Source organism: Cataglyphis hispanica, chromosome 12 (assembly GCF_021464435.1).
Source record: "Cataglyphis hispanica isolate Lineage 1 chromosome 12, ULB_Chis1_1.0, whole genome shotgun sequence".
Lineage (NCBI taxonomy): Eukaryota > Metazoa > Arthropoda > Insecta > Hymenoptera > Formicidae > Cataglyphis > Cataglyphis hispanica.
Genome location: NC_065965.1, coordinates 5097129 through 5116282, shown reverse-complemented (window position 1 = coordinate 5116282; position 19154 = coordinate 5097129). Strand labels below are relative to the sequence as shown.

At 31.4% G+C, this 19154-nt stretch overlaps 3 protein-coding genes across 5 annotated transcripts; 2 read left to right on the top strand and 1 right to left on the bottom strand.

Annotated features, from left to right (window-relative positions):
• Positions 1-520: 520 nt before the first annotated feature.
• On the top strand, positions 521-7017 carry LOC126853655 (uncharacterized). 2 transcript variants are annotated; one of them, XM_050599562.1, is made up of 5 exons: positions 521-713; positions 1654-1942; positions 2018-2316; positions 3382-3603; positions 3677-7017. In XM_050599562.1, the coding sequence occupies exons 2-5, from the start codon at positions 1713-1715 to the stop codon at positions 4759-4761; spliced, it is 1836 nt and encodes a 611-aa protein (XP_050455519.1). In that variant the 5' UTR covers positions 521-713; positions 1654-1712; the 3' UTR covers positions 4762-7017. The 2 variants fall into 2 exon arrangements, with proteins under 2 accessions (XP_050455519.1, XP_050455518.1); XM_050599561.1 differs by lacking the exon at positions 521-713 and adding an exon at positions 731-927.
• A 962-nt stretch (positions 7018-7979) lies between these two features.
• LOC126853727 (nucleolin-like) lies at positions 7980-10315 on the bottom strand. Its single transcript, XM_050599751.1, has 5 exons — positions 10066-10315; positions 8875-9129; positions 8570-8755; positions 8278-8405; positions 7980-8198 (listed from the first exon to the last, which is right to left on the bottom strand). Exons 1-5 carry the CDS (start codon positions 10177-10179, stop codon positions 8180-8182), a joined length of 702 nt encoding a protein of 233 aa, XP_050455708.1. The 5' UTR covers positions 10180-10315; the 3' UTR covers positions 7980-8179.
• Positions 10316-10524: 209 nt separating this feature from the next.
• LOC126853672 (dipeptidase 1-like) lies at positions 10525-18140 on the top strand. 2 transcript variants are annotated; one of them, XR_007687989.1, is made up of 10 exons: positions 10525-10596; positions 11146-11369; positions 12196-12322; positions 13425-13596; positions 13805-14242; positions 14852-15110; positions 15473-15557; positions 15687-15762; positions 16377-16695; positions 18038-18140. XR_007687989.1 is itself a non-coding variant. In XM_050599643.1 (9 exons), the coding sequence occupies exons 2-9, from the start codon at positions 11286-11288 to the stop codon at positions 16609-16611; spliced, it is 1476 nt and encodes a 491-aa protein (XP_050455600.1). In that variant the 5' UTR covers positions 10526-10596; positions 11146-11285; the 3' UTR covers positions 16612-16799. The 2 variants fall into 2 exon arrangements, 1 of the variants encoding a protein (XP_050455600.1); XM_050599643.1 differs by lacking the exon at positions 18038-18140 and having other exon boundaries at positions 10526-10596; positions 16377-16799.
• Positions 18141-19154: the final 1014 nt, after the last annotated feature.

The window sequence follows — 19154 nt, the reverse complement described above, 5'->3', positions numbered from 1 at the left end:
AAGCAAATGCCATCTATTATCAATAGAGAGAAGTTACTCTTGTTTGACAAATCTTACACATGCGCAGAGTAGTAAAATTAGCAGCGTATTCACTCTTAACAATCAGCCGCGTATATATAGGAAATCATGATATAACCAATAAAAGGAAAAGAGATTTTTGATAAATGTAAACAAACTAATAAAATATTTAGAACATATCTGAATGTGTGATTGAAAAGTAATTTTGTATATCAAAAAGGAATATCTTTCTTTGAATAAAATCTAATTATTGATTATCTATCAATTTCTTTCAGATATCTATTCAAATTTATGTTCGCGAGTCTTAATCTGACAAGATCACATACTTTAACCAATCTTATTAAACTTATTCAAATAAGTTTTTTTGTTGTAAAGGCCTGCTGAAACAAAAGATTCACGTTATTCCGTCTAGGGAAAATGCCACTTTGCATTTATTTTGTTAACGCTGTTAGGGTTTCAAAACACGTCTGTCCGCTACTGACAGTCAGGACAGATGACGTGGCCATGACAGACCATGACAGACCGTCACGGACACTGTGACAAGTGGTCGCACGCAGACCAGTTTCAATCATTCCGCGTCGCAAACATAGCTGCGAAACGTCACGCGGCATGCGTTTCGAGTCTCTCTGATTATCGCAGAGACATCGTGTTTGTTCATTAGCACCGTATGTGATCGTTCGCTTGAATTTACGAAGGTAAGCATCGCGTTATTACTCTCTTGATTTATAATTGTCAGTCCGAGCGATTCCGCATTCGATAAAATTTATTACAATTTTGCAATCGCGCGTAAATATAAATTGAACGTAGTACAATACTGTAATAAATGGCACGTGATATACATGCGTGCGAGCATACAGCTCCTTTTTACGATATTCTATCTTCATGCTATCCGACAGGACATGGATCCAGGTATTTAATTTACAAGATTTATTACGTGTTTCTCGAAGTTTTACGTTTTACGTTTTGACAAGTTAGAATGGAGGATGGAACGTGTTTCTCGAAGTTTTATCATAAGAACATATAGTATTTATTCTGTACATATGACATCATGCATGAGTTATGTAAATGTGCAAGAGAATGTGTTTTTTTATCAGCATTATCGTATTAATGTTTATATTATCGCGCTTATAGAATTTATTTTGAATATCATTTATTCTTTTAGTATAGCTTTGATGTTTTATAGCATGATATTTTATTATGACAAGTAACAAAATTTGTAATCAATTAACAAGGAATAAAAATAAAATTTGCATGTTTTTATGCACATATGTTCATCATAATATAAAGAAATGCAATATTTTTATGATATTGAAATGACAAAATAAGGAATTGTCTGTTATGTGTTTGTTTTTGAGAGCATTTTCTAAAATACATAAGGAAAACAAATGGATATATTATCTTATGTTAGCTTATACATAAATATTATTATTCTCCAAATTTTAGAATTTTTACATCTGATTTGACTCATTGACTTTATTTCATATAGAAACTTGCTGATAGAGTAAAAAATGTCATATTTTAACAATTATTTATAATATGTAATGATAAAATCTCTGTTTAATAATTATGACATTTTATTATATGTATATGATTTTATTAATTATTGTTAGTAATAATTAAATCATTGAATTTTAGAAAATGTGGGCAAGGAAACTTTTCTAAAAGTGACAAATTGGTTACGTGAAGTTTGGGAAATGAGACGGCGTGCTGATGGACAAGTTCAACAATGGATTGATTCAATACCATTGCCTACAAAATTGGATGTTACAAACGAATGCCAAGAACGTAATTCGAATAAACAATTAATACCAACAGAGCCTAAAGACATTCAATTTCCTAAGGATTCAAAGATTCCAAGCATGACTGTATCGGCGCCTAGTAATGTTCCTAATTCATCAGCAATGAATATACCAGTACTTCCAAGGTAATTAAACATATTTAAAATTGTAATATTAATTTTGTAAATACATTAAATGACGATTATCTACTTGAATTACAGTTCGCTTCCTCATCATAGACTAGCACGAGACGCGAGCTTTCAATCAGACAGCAGTCACTGTAGTAGTGTCGAAAGTTTACTAGAATTACGAAGAGCGGATCCGACAGCAATTTTGCTCGATCTTGGTTTCGGTGGTAGCTCAAACAATTCGCGAGAAAACGATCCAATTTCTCGCATTCCTAAGAGGTTCCTTCAGCCATCATCGTTACAAGGCATTGCTATAGACGAGTTTCTTAAGCAACAACAAGAGACTAGTGAATCTTTTGATTCGGTATCTTTAGGATATAGAGGCCTAACAGGTAAAATTGATTTTTCAATAATAACAATCGGACTACAATAAAATACAATTTTTCTTTGTAGAATCAATAAAGATAGAAATATTTTTAAATTCATCAATCTTAACTTATAAATATCTTATAATTTTTATACATATATGAAATGAGCAGGAGCGTTTTTACGATATTAATAATTGTTAAAATCATATTTTTGGGTAAAGATAAACTCGCAAACTTTTGCCATATAGCATAATAATTTTGTAGGAAACAATAACGTGTCTACACGTATCCGACAGCGCAGAAACTCGGGACCAAATAATTTTGTAAGTCTCGCGTAAAAATTTGTAGACAAAATTGTTTTGATGTATGTAAAGTTTAATTGAATTTATTTACAAAAGTTTTGTTTCTTTGTACTATTATAGTTGTACTATTATTTTTATTTTTCAGTTAACATTACACTATCTTATTTTTGTTCACATTGCTTTTGTGTTTATATTAAAGGCTGACAAATGTGCAATGTTTTATTTTAAGTAGAAGTTTACGATTTTATTTGGATTTTTTATATTGTGAAAACATTATGCTTTTAAAATTTCAAAACTTCAGTAATAATTATATATGCATAATAATAGCCTACCAAATTGTAGCGAATGAAACTATGTGTAATCTTTTATATAAGTTTCTTTTAATTAATTTGCATGCTAATATATCCAAAGTAAATATGATAATACGCACTAATGCATAATAAGAGCATATATTTAAAATGCGAGCTATTGGCATTAGAATTTAATGAATGTCTTCTAATATGTTGTTATTTATATTGTGTGTAAAATAGTATTGAATTTTTTAAGTTGTGTGCAATAATTGTTTTAAAAATATTCAGTTGTGATATATAAGCTATTAATAGAATTTATCTATCTAGGCCATTACCTGTATTTTGTATTTTTCATAAATGCCATGTAATATTATATGTATTTCATCATTTTCAGTTCATATATCTTATTATTTTTAATTCAATGATAATAATTATTATTGATCATAATGAATATACAATGAGATATATCTAACTATTATTTTTTTTATTTTTGAAAGGATCGCCATATGTAGCTCCATCAGAAATTGTGCAAAAAATTATGGAACGTTTGCGGGAAAATGAAAACCATGAAGTGGATACAAATTCATATTATTGTGAGCAGTACAGTCCCTTATATCAAAATTCAGGAAGACTTTCTGTGCTTTCTCCTGACAACAGGCAGTTTTTAGAACAACCACGTTCTAAAAGTCCTGATATGCGCAACAAACGTATGATTATAGGTAAATAAAAATTTTGGTGCAAATAACTTCAGACTACAATTTATATCCATATTACTCTTATTTTCTCTTGCAGGACAAAAATCATTTGCTTTTGGATGCGATGGAAATTTAATCGAAATACCTTCCAATGATACAAATCTTGCGTCCATTAATACAATAGATAGTAATAATAGTTTATTGGATGATAGTAAATCCATAGAATTAAAGCAATCATCTTTAGAAGAAAGTATAACACTCGAACATAGGTATTTTTCGAAGAATGATAAGAAACTAGTGAAACAATTGTCATTTGATGATACTGTCGATTTTCTTGAAACTGACCAATTATTAAAAGACAATCGGGAAATGGCGAATAGCTTAAATATTGCTCAAAATGGCATAAATGTAGATAATAATGAGCAGAAGAATAATGTATTCGAAACAAGTCCCAAAAAACCTGGGGAACATGAATTTGTTGATGTTCGAAGGGCTAGCGACGGGTCGTGCGATACTAAATTTTTAAAAAATAAAGTATTTATCGGACGAAGATTTAGCGATGGCGCAATGCCCACTATTGAAAGCCAAAGTACGGGATGCACGTTAATGCAGAAGAGAAGAAGTTTTAAAAGACAGTCTAGAGTTTGTGATACAATCAATTGTTGTGAATCTATTAGGTCTAACGTATCAAATGCGATATTTGAATATAACATCGACAATGAAGAGGAAATATCTAGTGACATAACTAAAAGCACACACCAAGTAAATATGCTGAAACCATTTGAGTCAACCGAAGCTGAAAAGCTAGAACTAAAAATAGATATGGAATCTTCGTTTAGAGAACCTAATTGTATGTCTTCATTATCAAAAAATAACGAAACTATCGATAAAATGAAACGCTTTGAAACTACAGAAGAAAGCTCAGCATCGGGTAATCATTCTTGTATGGAAGATAATCAAGTTCGTTATTGCAAAGGTAAAGTTTGTATAGATTGTAAGCATGATAAGAATTGTCCAGATTGTTGTCATGTCGACAAACGAAAATATTGGAAGAAAATGAAAAAGATTATGCGAGAAAATAAAAAATTAGAGGATATGTTAGCAAAAAGTAGGAGAGAAGTAGCAGAAATTCGTGATATACTAAGTAGCGTTTTATCGGTCAGAATGGAACCGGGATTTTAAGTAGATTGTTAAAAAACTCTTGCTATTTTTAACGAAAAAGAAAAATGACTAATTTTGTAATTATATAATCTTGTGATATAGTTGAATGTGTGTATCAGGGTAAAGAATTAATATATCATAAAATCAAACTTTCTATTTAACATACTTTGTGAATTAATCTATATATTCTTCTATTTTAGAAATCTCAAATATTTTCGAAACTCGCGTTTTATAATAACAGATATTTCTATTATATATATAATTTATTTTTTTCATTGTTGATTTTAACTAAAAGTAGATATTATAAAAGTGATTGTTTTTGTGTGTGTGTGTGTGTGTATACACATAAAAACAATCACTTTTTTAATATCTACTTTTAGTTAAAATCAACAAAGAAAAAAATAAATATGATATTTCATTACCTTTATGCTAAACATACCATAAAAATGTTAGCACAAATTCTTGTATATATATTTGTATCTCTATTTATAATTCATATATTTTTTTATACATTTCACTTAATGCAAATTATAAACAAAGATAAAAATTACTACATTCAGATTTTATTTAATATAATAGGCATTGGCATAATCAAAAAAGATGCAATATGTTTATTATTATATTTTGTTGAAAAAAAGAATATTATGTTAATATGATATTGGTATATTGTCAGGTAAATGATATACTTAAAAAAAAAAAAAACGTTAAATAGTGCACCGATCAAAAAACGTATTCATAGATCACGTTTAATATACTCATTAAGTTTGAAGTATCGAGTTTAGCATTTATCACTTTGTAATTATGTTGTTAATTGAATACTTGTAACTAGCTCGTAAGATATAGAAAGATATAATAATGCGTCGGTTTTTCTTGTTCACGTTTAATAATGTGCCTGTATAGTTTATTTAGTATATTTTAATGAAGATATCTATATATATATGAAAATTTACGATGTGGGCATGATTGGAGTAATAATGAAAGTTTGATACTTTCGTCACTTTTTTAATAATTATATTCACAATAAGTTTTGATTGCAACAAATGCTGGTCATTCTGTACTTTGCGAAAAGAATTTTAGATCTAGTCTTTTACAATTACTATCAACACACAGTGATAACATATCTAACTATTAATTAAATTCTTTATCTCTTCCTTTATATAATAAAGAAATATATCAAGATAAGGAATTTGAAAAAACAATTATGATTATCTGGATATGAGTTATTGAAAATTAATTTATGCTGCCATATTACAATTGATAGTACTTCTTGAATATTGATATGTTTACACAAATCATACATTATATATATATATATATATATATATATATATATATATATATATATATGTATGTATTTATAGATAATATACACTTATTTAATTTTAATCTAACATGGATAATGACCAATAACTGATACACTAGGAGAAATCCTTGACTTATACAGAAATAAGTAAATATATATATATATATATATTCAAAATGATTCAAGATAATTTCAAGTATACTAACGATTAATATATTAATGAAAGACAAGTGCTCCAAATATTGAATTACATTTATATAATTTGAGAATAAAATCAAACAATGTGTTCTGTTTATTCTGTTACAATCAATCATTGTACAAAATGATATTATATCAAATAGAACTTATTATCTATAAAAATATATTTGGGCAGGAGCAGAAAAGATATTAGATATATTAAATTAATATATATGTATATTATGAAATGTATAAGTTTGTCCATTTTTTACTTAATGCTTAAAATTCTAACATCAATTAGAAATTTATGATATTTTAAATGCAATTTTACTGAATACTTTTTAGGTCATAATATAGTCACTTAATAAAGAAAACTGCATTTTATTTTGTTACAAGAAAATTATAATTAACATGGAGATACAAGAGAAAGACTATTCAATCAAAATGATTCAATACAAATCAAAAACTTTAGAACATTACCAACTCTCATTTATATAACAAACTTTACATAATAAACATCCACTTTTACATAATAAATTAGTAAAATTCTGTACCTATATTTTCTGATTTCTTTTGAATGATATATATATATATATATATATATATATATATATATATATATATATATATATATACATATATCAAGTGTGATAAAGTCCAAATAAGATATGTACTATTTATACAAGATACACAAAAAGTAGAGTTATACAAATAAAATATAGGTAGATTGTATTGTAGAAATAAAGTACAATGTACAATGTACAATTGTAGGAGTATTCAATAAATATTTATCATAATTCCATTTTTTTTTTTGTTAACCATGCTTCATATCTATTAGATTTATCAATTAAACACGCTGTTTATGATACTTTATAGAAATAAATCATTTATATTATAAAATATTCAATATCCATTTTAAGTGTTCTTATTTAAATTTAATCGCAAAAATATGGCAATACAAATCGATATGTGAAATAAAACAATTTTATGAGGTTAAATTATTTAAAGTAATAGAGACAAAATATGATTGATCAATAACACAAATTTTTTTGTATAACATCTTTCATATAAAATTCAGAAAAAGATATAAATGCAGCTTGCTTAATTACTGAAAGTGTTTCCTAGTTTTTGTTATATCTTATGATTAAGTAATACATACAAGAACTGGCCCAGCGTCGCCCGTAGCAGTTAAGGGAACCGTAATAAATATTGGGGAACCATAATAAATATTGCCTATAGAGCCCCCTTTTTATATGAATATTAATATTTTTTTTTCTAATCTTTGATTGAAAGAGGATATAACAATTATATAATTACATATTTTATTTTATATTCATTCAACTTGTCTCAATATTTATAGTATTTCTTTAAAATGCTGTTAAAATAATTTTTATTTTTTTGCTGTAATGAGGAACGTGAAGATGACGGTTCCGCTTATCTCTGTCTAAGGGCGCGCTTGAAATGGCCACATATGTAGGTCACAAGGTCAATGCTGCATCTGTAATATAGTTTAAATTATAAATAAACTAACTGTGACATCATAAAAAAAAATTAACATCAACATGCATCCATTACACTACGTAACATTTAATTTTTGTCGAAGACATAAAACATTTGTAAATCATCATGTTGCATTTACTAAACTCTGTAAATACGATGCATGCTTGCGAATAGTTCTATTGATAGTTGAAGCTCACACACATATTCTGTCAGAGGTATCAATTATAGCCAAAACTATCCCCAATAATAAACTCAGAGCAATGGTCCATCCAATCTTATATTTTAAATATGAACCTGCTACAATACCATGTCATAAACTTCATCCATGTGTACATGTAAACTGTAAATATGTTTGGTGGATAGTGTACATGTTGAGATGTGGAAGTTTTTTTTTTTGTTCCTTAGCATATGTTTCCTTAGAATGTATATAAACAAATAAGAGCAAACACTCGATCTAATTTAATCTTCTTTATCATCCCTAAAATTTACAAAAAAAATTTATTAATATTAGTTTTATTGATTAACATTAAAGATAAATTTTGAATAAAATTACATACTTTACAACTTCTTGTTGTTGCGTTGGATCAAAATGAAGTTCAACAATTGTCTCTTGTCTACTTTGCACTTTAAACGACACCTGGACTGCTAAGTAATTGTCTTTATTACTAAGTTGCCATCCAGAATACTGAAATAAAATACAAAATCTCTATGAATTGTTTACATTTATAAACATAATTTGTAAAAAGCTATTACAATTTTTTTACCTAATATTAATTTACATGATTAAGTTATGACTCAGTTTAATAAACAATAAAAAATATTTTTAATTCTAAAGAATGATATACATACTGTCGTTGTGCTTTTGTACAGTACTTTTCCATCTTCCTCAAAAGGTAAAAACTTTTGGAGTAGTGCCTTTCCATCTATCCTCCACAATGTAGGATAAGGGCTTGATTCTACATCAGATTTACCCTTACTAGATGTTTTATTTTTATTAGATGCGAGGTCAGCTTTTGCAAGAACAAATGAACCAGACTGTAAAAAAAAAAAAATAAATAAATAAATAAATAAATAAATAAATAAATAAAAAGAGAGAAACATCAGTCATAGTTAAGAAAGTTTACAATTAATTTGATCATGTCCTAATAACTTACTGTGTAATCTTTTGGAGTTTCTCCTGATTCATTAAAACTGTTATCGTCAGAATCCTCATCGTCCTCGTCCTCCTTATCATCATCCTCTTTCTTAGAACGCCTTTTCTTTTTTGGTTTTTTCCCTGTATCAGAATCAGATTCCTCATCTTCATCCTCGTCTTCTTCTTCATCCTCATCCTCTTCTTCTTCATCTTCTTCTTCAGAATGCTGTCGTTTTTTTGCTGTTTCCCTTTGTGGCCTTATTTTAGTACCACTCTGCAAAAAATTACAAATTAGATTAAAATATAATATACTTGTGAATTATATATGTTACATATATATTTATCATCAACACTTTTAATTTATTAAAAAGTGAGCCTCTTCTCCATAAATATATTTAATAATCAATAAAAATATGTAAAAAATCATCCTGATTACATAGTTTTTTTTCTAGGATGCATATAAAGATTTACATGCATTTAAATTTCATATATATATATATATATATATCATCAAAAAAGCGCGTTGAAGATTCGGCGTGTGACGTCGGCATGCCTTCGACAATTCAAAACGTGCCGCCGATTATGGCGCCACTTATCATCAGCGGTCGACCGGCCGGCAAGGATGGCCGCCGCGATGCGGACAGAGCGACGCTACGAGCCGGAAGGAGAAACGGTCGTAACTCGAAAAATACGCTGTAACAGCGCAATGTCGTCGCCGTGTGGGAAGCTGTTCGGCGCAGACACGCAACTTGACTCGATGCGGGGAAGCGCCGGAAACAGCGAGGCGCGCGTGAGGAACAACTTACCTCGAGCGCGTCTCTCGCGACGAAGGTGATATAGAAGGAGAGAGGAAGAGGGGGAATCGCCGCTCGCTTCGCTTACGATAAACTAATATCGTACAGCGCGAATGTCTCGTATTCTCTGTAGTATGATAACTATACGAATGAAACGCGAATTAATTAATATGATTAAAGGATCTGGACGGTGTAATCATAACATTTTTTTCCGCATCGCGCTCGATTCGCTCAGCAGAGAGATGTCCGCCGGAATGTCGGCGACGTGCAAGTCGGCCGCAATTCTCTGACAGGCACTTTATCGCACGCGATAAAAATTATAATTCATTTATGATCGTCGTTGGAATGTAATCATAATGGAAATTTGACAAGGGATCAAGAAACGATGCGTGTTTCGCGCGCGGCGTGGATCTTACCTCCGCTCCAGGCTCGGGGGCCCATTCCTCTTCGGAGGCGCCCTCGACCTCCGGATCGTCCGGATCGTCCACCTCGTAATCGTCCTCGTCCGAGACGTCCTTGATCTTCTTCATGTTGCCTTTGCGCGAAATGTTTGTCGATATTACGATATACTAGCCGTGAAAGCACGCTGCACACACTTGCGAGAACTTGCGAGAGAACGACGTGCACGAGATCGCAAACAATATGGCGGTCGGTAAGGGAGGAGGGGAGGAACGCTCTTTATTATCGCGAACTCGCGGACGGCGTGGCGCCGCGGCTGCGGAAACCGTCTCCCGATGGCGCCACAGCCGTCGCGCACAGCCGCGTTCTCGTCCTAACAAAGCGCGGGAAGACGGAACAAAGCTACTATGAGGAAGTAACCCCATCATTTTTTCATTTCTACCCGACTAGATTTCAATAAACTTACGTCTCGCAATATATGAATATTTTAATAGTCCTAAAATACTAAAATCAAGCAGAGAAGAAAGCTCTTCCATAACAATCACCACGTGAGTCCGCAATAATATCATATATCTTAAATGGACATTCAGATGCTTTTCTTGGAGATCGTTCCTAAGATGTCGCGATATATCAATTCAGATATTTGAATGTAAATTAATATCGTTAATATGGACATCAATATGGGAATCAAATTTTAACAAACTAATTAGACATAAGATACGCCGATGTTTTTCGTCTAAAATATGTATAAAATTTTGACTTGTATAGATTTTCGAATATATTAAACAAGAAATTAGAGATGCTACTCTGTGTAGAAACTCTTTTAAGTATTATTACGGTGAATTAATTTACATAAAGAAAGTTTCTAATAAGACATCAAATATTATTAATGAAATAATGTGATTTGTTGCATTTATATTCTGTTGTGTATTTTTTATTGTTATTCGAAAATTATATTTAATAATATAATAAAAAATATGTAATAATTAATCAATTTATCGAATCGCGGATTGTGTGAAGGAATTGATACAAGCAATATTCTTTCGACATGAATACTTTGATTGTTAATAATTTTTTGGATTTGTACTGTTTTCTAGGTCGGGTCGATATGGGGATTGACGCGTGCGCCGACGCCCGATGCATCGAGACGCTGTTCTCTCAGTACTTTTGATTGCGGCGATATCAGCAAAAACCCTGGTACGAGGGTAAGGAACGGACGACGTGGTTGTGTGGAAAAATGTTCGAGCTTTATGGTGTCGGTAAGGATGGCATGGTTTATCGGTCTCCGCCCCCAAGAAGAAAAGAAGTCGACATTCTGGAAGTAGGTAGAACATTATTAAAAATCCCTCGTTAATTATATCGGTCTCAAAAGCTTCCTTATAATTGCCTTGTTGCGGGTCTGTAAAACTCTCCTGCGAACATTCGCCAAAATATATAATTTACGAGATATAAACACATACATGTACTTATATATACTATCTTTATAATTTTATTGTTTTTAGAATTTTTTTCTAAAAAAGAAAAGAAAAAACACGAATTCTTTTATAAGGTTTCAAAGAATAATATTACTTAATTTATATCTATTGTAAAAAAAGTTAAGAGTAATAAATTATTAAAGATGTTTTATAAAAAAATATGTTTTCATCAAAATATATTTATCAATTTGTCGAATTATTTTTAAATTTTATTAGCAATTTTTAAAACTTTCAGTCTAAGAATAAAAAAAGTGTTTATAATTATATAAGAGATGAGTTTTTTAAGAAAATAAAATTAATATGAAAGAGAAAAGGAGATTATATATAATATTTATCAGAATTGAAAGTACTTCATAAATATGATATTTTAATATAAAATTAGCCAAGAGAATAATGTGTGAGGATAATTTACATAAAGTTTACAAACGCTTCAATATTATTTTTATAACTGTCTGTAAAAAGTTAGAGATGCTCTATGCAAAATAGTTTTTCTATATCCATTTCTTTTTTCCAAGGCAAACGCGTTTTACCTTTGTATATATATCTTTCATAATTTACGGATTATTAATGGCGTAATATGCAACATTCGCAGATAAACATAGTTGTGCAACATTTGCAATCTTAGAATTTACAGACGTTGAAACTACTTTGTAAATCAACGTTCCTTTGCAGACTTGCTTGCAACTCTCCTCACCAGAACTTATGAGAAAATTGCCCAACGGCGATACACTTCACCACATCAAGGACACGAGTGTTTCGACTTCCTTCAACAAAGCTAAAGAACCGCTAAGAGAGAGTAGTGAGTGAATTAAAAAATTGTGTACAGAGTAAAATCAAGATATCCGAAAAATTTTATTTGCGCCATAAAATTTTATTTTATTTTCTCTCTTTAGAATTACTAATTTATTTTAATTCTAAAACGTAGGGGAAAAAACGTATATATCTTTTTTCGGAATCTAATAAACATGCATCTCGAATAATTAATTAATTTTTTTTAGCGAAAAAACGATGACTTAAATATCTAAACAAAATTCTAAAGTAAGATATTTAAATATAAGTTTTATATATTTACATAACACATAGTGCGCGCGTTCGTGTATGTGTACTAATGATTATGATTACTGATATTAGCATAAGTTACGTTCAAAATTGTATAAAAAGTGTTTGATCAAATTAATATATAAATTTAATTCCAGTTGTATTTATTGTCGATGTGCTTTCTCACGATTATTCTGATCTTGTGACGTTTCCGATAGTCAAATGCGTGACAATTTCTTCATTTTCTCCAATTTCGCACGTCAATGACTTTGCTTACATAAAGACCTCACAAACGAAGAAGAGAAGTCATCGAATGATGAGAAATGACGAGTGTGACGAGACGTGACGAGCAATTTGATATGATTTCTATTTACGGCTCAGCGATCTTCTCGATTACATTGCGTACTTGATGTCGGCTGCAGAGACGGCAGATCGAAGTTTCGGTTACGGCGATTTCACGTACGGATAGATACGATCTACGCTCGGCTGATCTTCCCGGTTGAAGATGATTCCGCTTTGATTGTCTTATTAATGTTCTCTAGAAGAAATTTTATTTATTCTCTACAATAAAGTTTATTCATTTCATACAGTTATCGATAAGCATGCATATGTGTAGGAATCATAGATGCTAATAGAATAATACAACACCATAGAAATATAAAAGTGTTAAAATTAGAATATTTTTTTAGATATTTTTGACATTTGTTAAATTCTGTATCTGTGTTTTAAACATATAATTTATAATTAATATTTTTACATTATTGTATATATTTATATCCCGGAAAATGATCTAGGGATTATGACAATATCTAAATTTTATCGAAAAAAACAGGTTTTATACTATTTTTAATACCTGATTGTAGGACGAAGTGTTGTAAGAAGATGGGTAGTAATGACTGGATTCTTTTTCCTCGGATGTGCCTTAGTGGCTGGAGTAGGTCTGCCTCTCGCTTTAGAACTTCGAAGCTCTCATTTGTTGGAAGCCAGACTGCAGGTAGTCCGAAGAATGCTGTCAGAGATTCCTTTGATTGATGGGTAACAGTTGTTTTATCTTGTATATAAATTAGTGGCAAAGAATAGATTCTCTCTATGCATTCTGGATATATAAATTAAATCTGTAAAAGTCCTATGAATTTTTTAAAAGTTCTGAAATAGTTTCTTTTTGATCTGTTGATTAGTATTAAAAATCGCGTAATAAAATAATAATATTAGATCTCTACATCCATTATTTCAAATTTGGCAGGCATAACGATTTTGCTTGGAATTTGCGGAAGCACAGCGGTAGCACGAAGCTAGGTAACTTCCCCTTCGACGAGAATCTGTCACGTAACGCCAGCTGGGGTCCGCAGTGGCAGACCGATCTGATCCGTTTAGAACAGGGGATCGTTGGCGCGCAATTCTGGTCGGCCTATGTGCCATGCGAGGCGCAATTCCTTGATGCCGTACAACTCACCCTCGAGCAGATCGACATCGTGCGCAGACTCACGTCGCGCTATCCCAAGCGGATCAAGCTGGTGACGACGAGCGGCGAGTTGGAGAAAGCGCATCGAGACAGAGTGATCGCCAGCCTGGTAGGGATAGAGGGTGGTCACAGTATCGGCACTTCCATGGCGGTGCTGAGGAGCTTCCACCGGTTGGGCGCACGCTACATGACCCTGACCCATAAGTGCAACACGCCATGGTAAGTTCGGCCGCGAATGTAAAACGACGAGAAGGAATGAACCTTGGTAGAACAAATTGGCATATTCTACTATCTAATGTATGCTTCTCCATCACAGAGTTTTATTGTGGTCTTTCGACTTATTTGATACATCCTTGAGAGTTTATATAAGTCTTATTTAGCAATTAAATCAGTACAAGGTAAATAAAAAAAATGATACGAATTAAAATAGAAAGAAAATATGTAACATAACTTGAATGCGTTCTGTTTAAGTCATCCGTGTAGATTAAATATGTTTGAGATTCTAATAATATATAAATTGTTTAATTATCTAATTTGTCGCTCTTTTGATATAGAGTTCGATTAAGAGTTTCACAAAAAATATTTTTCATTATTCGAGTAATATGTAATTATTGACAAAGAAAAGTTCTATGTTTTTTTATCCAACGAGAGCTCTAATTTGATTTTTATTTTGTAAAAAAATATAAGCAGTCTTATTTCTGCATGGAAACTTTCTTTCTCAGATCTTTACGGATATTTTTTTGAGCTCAAGAATCTTAGTTGCATCTATATTTCTTATGAATCTTTAATCTAGCAATCGAATGTTAAAGAATCGATTTCGATTTCCAGGGCGGACTCAAGTTCCGTTGATGATCCAAACTCGGACGCACCCTCTGATTTCCACAGCGACGGCCTCTCGGCATTTGGTAAAGCAATTGTTCGAGAACTGAATCGACTCGGTATGCTCGTGGACCTCTCACACGTCTCGGTAAGAACGATGAGGGACGCTCTCGCGGTGACAAAGGCGCCCGTCATATTCTCGCATAGTGCCGCCAAAGCACTCTGCAATTCTTCGAGCAACGTCCCGGACGATGTACTACGGAATTTGGTAAGGAAGAAAAACAAGAATTTTGAAAAATATCGAGGTTTATCATTGAATACGTTAAATCTATGAAATATCACGAGGAAAAATGCAAAATTAAATTTATCAGTCCATTTATTTCTAAACGACCTTCGACCGAGAGTTAATTTTCCTGATTTATTTTGATTTTGTCTAAAGCAATCAATTTCTTTTCTAGTTATATACGCTTATCTGCTTAAAAATTAATTTTTAATTATTTTTCAAAAACAAAAGATTATATTTAACAATTATGCTTATACAATTAAGATTATATGAAACAATTATGCAACGCACAGAATGACATAATATTTGCTTGAATAATAATCACGCAGCTTTCATCTCTGTTCTAGTCTCTCAACGGTGGTCTGGTTATGGTCAGTTTCGATAGCGCGCATTTGAGCTGCAGCGATAAAGCTTCTATGTATGATATCATAGGTATGTAAGTAGAGTGCGGAGAGAGAAACATCAAAAAGATGAAAACATTAAAATCGTAGTTAAACATCAAAAACTTAAAAAGATAAGGGACCGAGACACAACGACGCGCTGGCGTGTTTTTTTTTACAGCTCACATCAATCATATAAGACGAACAGCTGGCGTGAATCATGTGGGTCTCGGTGCTGGTTACGATGGGATATTGAGGTAGTAAAAACGCGCCAATATTATCGTATCTTTATCATTCATATAATGTAATTCGATGAAGTTATTTTCAAGGAAATTACATAAGACTATCTGTTCAATAGTTTTCTCCGAGAAACAATTATGACAATATTTGTTTAAAAATATTGTCTTGATCTATTTCTTATTGTGCTTAATTAATTGAAATATTTAAACTCTGACTAAATTAGAAATCTCAAAATATTTTCTCCGTAATTATAACTAATGATTATGTAATTTAGTTTTAATTATATTTTGTTAAAAAGATAAGCATAGGCAAAATATTCTATTTTTTTCTATTTCTTCGGTGTAGAAATAACTTCAATTATTTTAATCTTCGTCTGTATCATCTGCGTCTGTTAAACTCACATTTATTTCATATTTAACTTCTTTATACAATCAGAAAATAATAATTTTTATATCTTTTGACGTTGCATATAGAAATTTATATCTCACGAAGATAAAAAATATTATAAAAAATTATATAAATATATTTTTTATTGCATTACATGTATGACATATTTGCAATGATAAAAGTACAGACTTCAAATGGATCTAAATGGTGAAGGTGATTAAAGCATATATTCACACTTATTCAGACCACCAACGGAATTGCCGGACGTTTCCGGTTACCCCTTGCTGCTGGCCGAACTGACTAGAGATCGTAGATGGTCCGCGACGGATATAAAGAAACTGGTGGGTGGAAATTTGTTACGCGTCCTCAAGGAAGTGGAGAATCATGCAGCGACTCTTTCGCACCAGTTTCCGGCGGAGGAGTGGATTCCTCAGGAACTCATCGATGAGAGCGCTTATTGCAGATATCCCGACGCGTAAAAGATCTTTCGCTCGTGTGTATGACTATTTTCGACGGATGACATTGTCGTTTCAATTCTACGAGTCACTCCCTCGCTAAGAAAAGTACGCACTTTGAACTGTATTCTCTTTGTACCTGGAGCGCTCTCTTCAACTGTTTTACATTTTTAATAAAATATCTAGTGATAGATTTCCATATTCTAATAAAATTCTTTGTTCTTTCAGCCTACATATAGTAAAATTATATAATTCTAATAAGAAAATAATTTTCTTCTTTATCCGTGAAATCCTTTTACATTGTATATATTAGAATTTTCTTTTCCTCTTTAGAAATTCTTTTCTCTGAAAAAAATTTGCATACAAAATATTGATAAAGAAATGTTTGATAAAGATATTTATAACTTATAAAATACGCGCAATGATAAATTCACTCTTTGCAATAATGGGCATTGTATACATTAAAGATACTTGATTTTTGCAATCGTATTATAATTTTTCTTCGTATAATATTATTCTTAACTTTGTTCGCCACATAACGCGGATTTAAAAATTCGACAAACATATTTGGAACTGCAATCGGCCCAGTTACGTCACATTCAATTGCGTTTATGTTTAAAATGGATGTTAGTAGTTGAGCCAATTTACCTTATGTCTTGAGTCCTCTCCGTGTCCACCGTCGCATAATGTATGTTGGAGCAATTATTTAATCTGGTACACACGTTTACACATGCACATACGTACACGCGACATATACAATGTTACAGCTAACAGAGGCGCACAAGTCGCAATATGTCAATTACATCGTTTAATTTTTAACTGGAGGCTTATATTTCAACCGGGGACAGCATCGTAAATAATCCAGTTGATCTGTTATCTGAATCTCGTATAGCTTATTAAGGATAACAAATAAATCGCGGAAGTATCGACGATGTTTGAATAATTCATATTCGATATTGTGGGAGGAATTCTCTCTCGATAAGATTATTAATAGTGTCTATTTTTCTTTGTATGCATGTCTTAACGTCATTCAGATTAATAATTGATCCCAGGTCGTGATGACAAAGTCATTGAACTTAAAATCTGCTTACGAATGCTTTCTTGATACGTATCGTCAATTTAACAAGAAGATTATATTTAATAATGCTGACGTCGTAGACAAATTAGCTTTAAAAAGGATATGTTTTTATCTGAAAATCTAAATTGAAGGATACAGAAATTTAAAAGATATAATGATTCTTAAAATTATTTCTCTTGCAATATATACATTTAAAAATATTTCAGTTTTAATTTAATTTTTTTATTTTAATATAGAGGGAGAAGCTTTTGTATATATTAATATAAAAGGAAAGGGGGGGAGAGAGAAAAAAAAATCATTTTAATATATTAAAAATATATATTTTCCAGAGAAAAGACTTTTCATTTAAATGTTAATTATTTTCTTTTTTAGCTGACCTACTAAAGTGAGTGCGATTAACAGTTTTGCTGACAGAAGGACAATTCTCTTAATATGAAGAAATCTATGTTTTAACTCAAGCACTCAAGGTACATAAACAGCATTAAGAAATAAGATTCAGTAAGCGTGAGTATATTAAATTAAAGGACTGTATTTTTTCTTATTAGCGCAATGCAATCAACAACGTATCAAATTAAATTCTCGAAAATTGTTCTACATAAATAATCCTATTATTAGTCACGCATCTTTCGATCCTTCAAAAATCACTTGATTTTGATAAGATATTATTGCTTCTGCAACTTTCTACAGACAAGAACAAATTAATTCTAATAAGATACTTTATAGCAGCACTAGATATCTTCCATTTTTCAGAAATCGTGAAAGTGCTACATTGGTCACGAACGCGTATCGAGCTCTCGCTCTCATCAATGTTAATATGTTCTCGAGATATGGGTCATGCTGTACAGATTGCAATATTTTTGCTTTTGAAAACAACTGAGGAAGCGTCACTTGATTACTTTCTTCTCACAAAACATTGTTCAACTGGCGCGTTCGTAAGCGAATTCGACGAAGCGCGTCGAGTCGAATTGGATCTTGTTGACGGAAAAGCGAATTTGCTTGATTACATTTGGTAATCGTTTTTTTGTTGGTTTAGTCATCATATTCAATCGATTACATCGATCGACAAAATATGATATTTTTTTCTGATACTGACAAAGAACTTGTTTTTATCTGCTTTTATACTTTTTTTAGACTTTTATTACTTAAAATATGCTATAATTTTTTCTATAGAATATAAAGAAAAATGAAATAAAGTGTTAAAAAAATGAACAAAAAAGATTTTACTTCTCTAAATTATTACTTCTGTTTCGCAAACTCATTCAAATCTCATTCGACCACATTAATCAATGATACTATTGTATCGTTTTGACGGGCATCTAATTTCTTTGTTATAATAAGTCCCGATCTTTTTCGCGCAGTTTCCTTTTGGACGCTCGATCTGATCCACGGCCGCGAAGAAACAAGCTACACCAAAGAGATGAGGATGCGCGTGGCTGACCTAGCCCGACGAGGGCGCGCGAGGTCGAGGGGAGCGCACGGACGGGTCAAA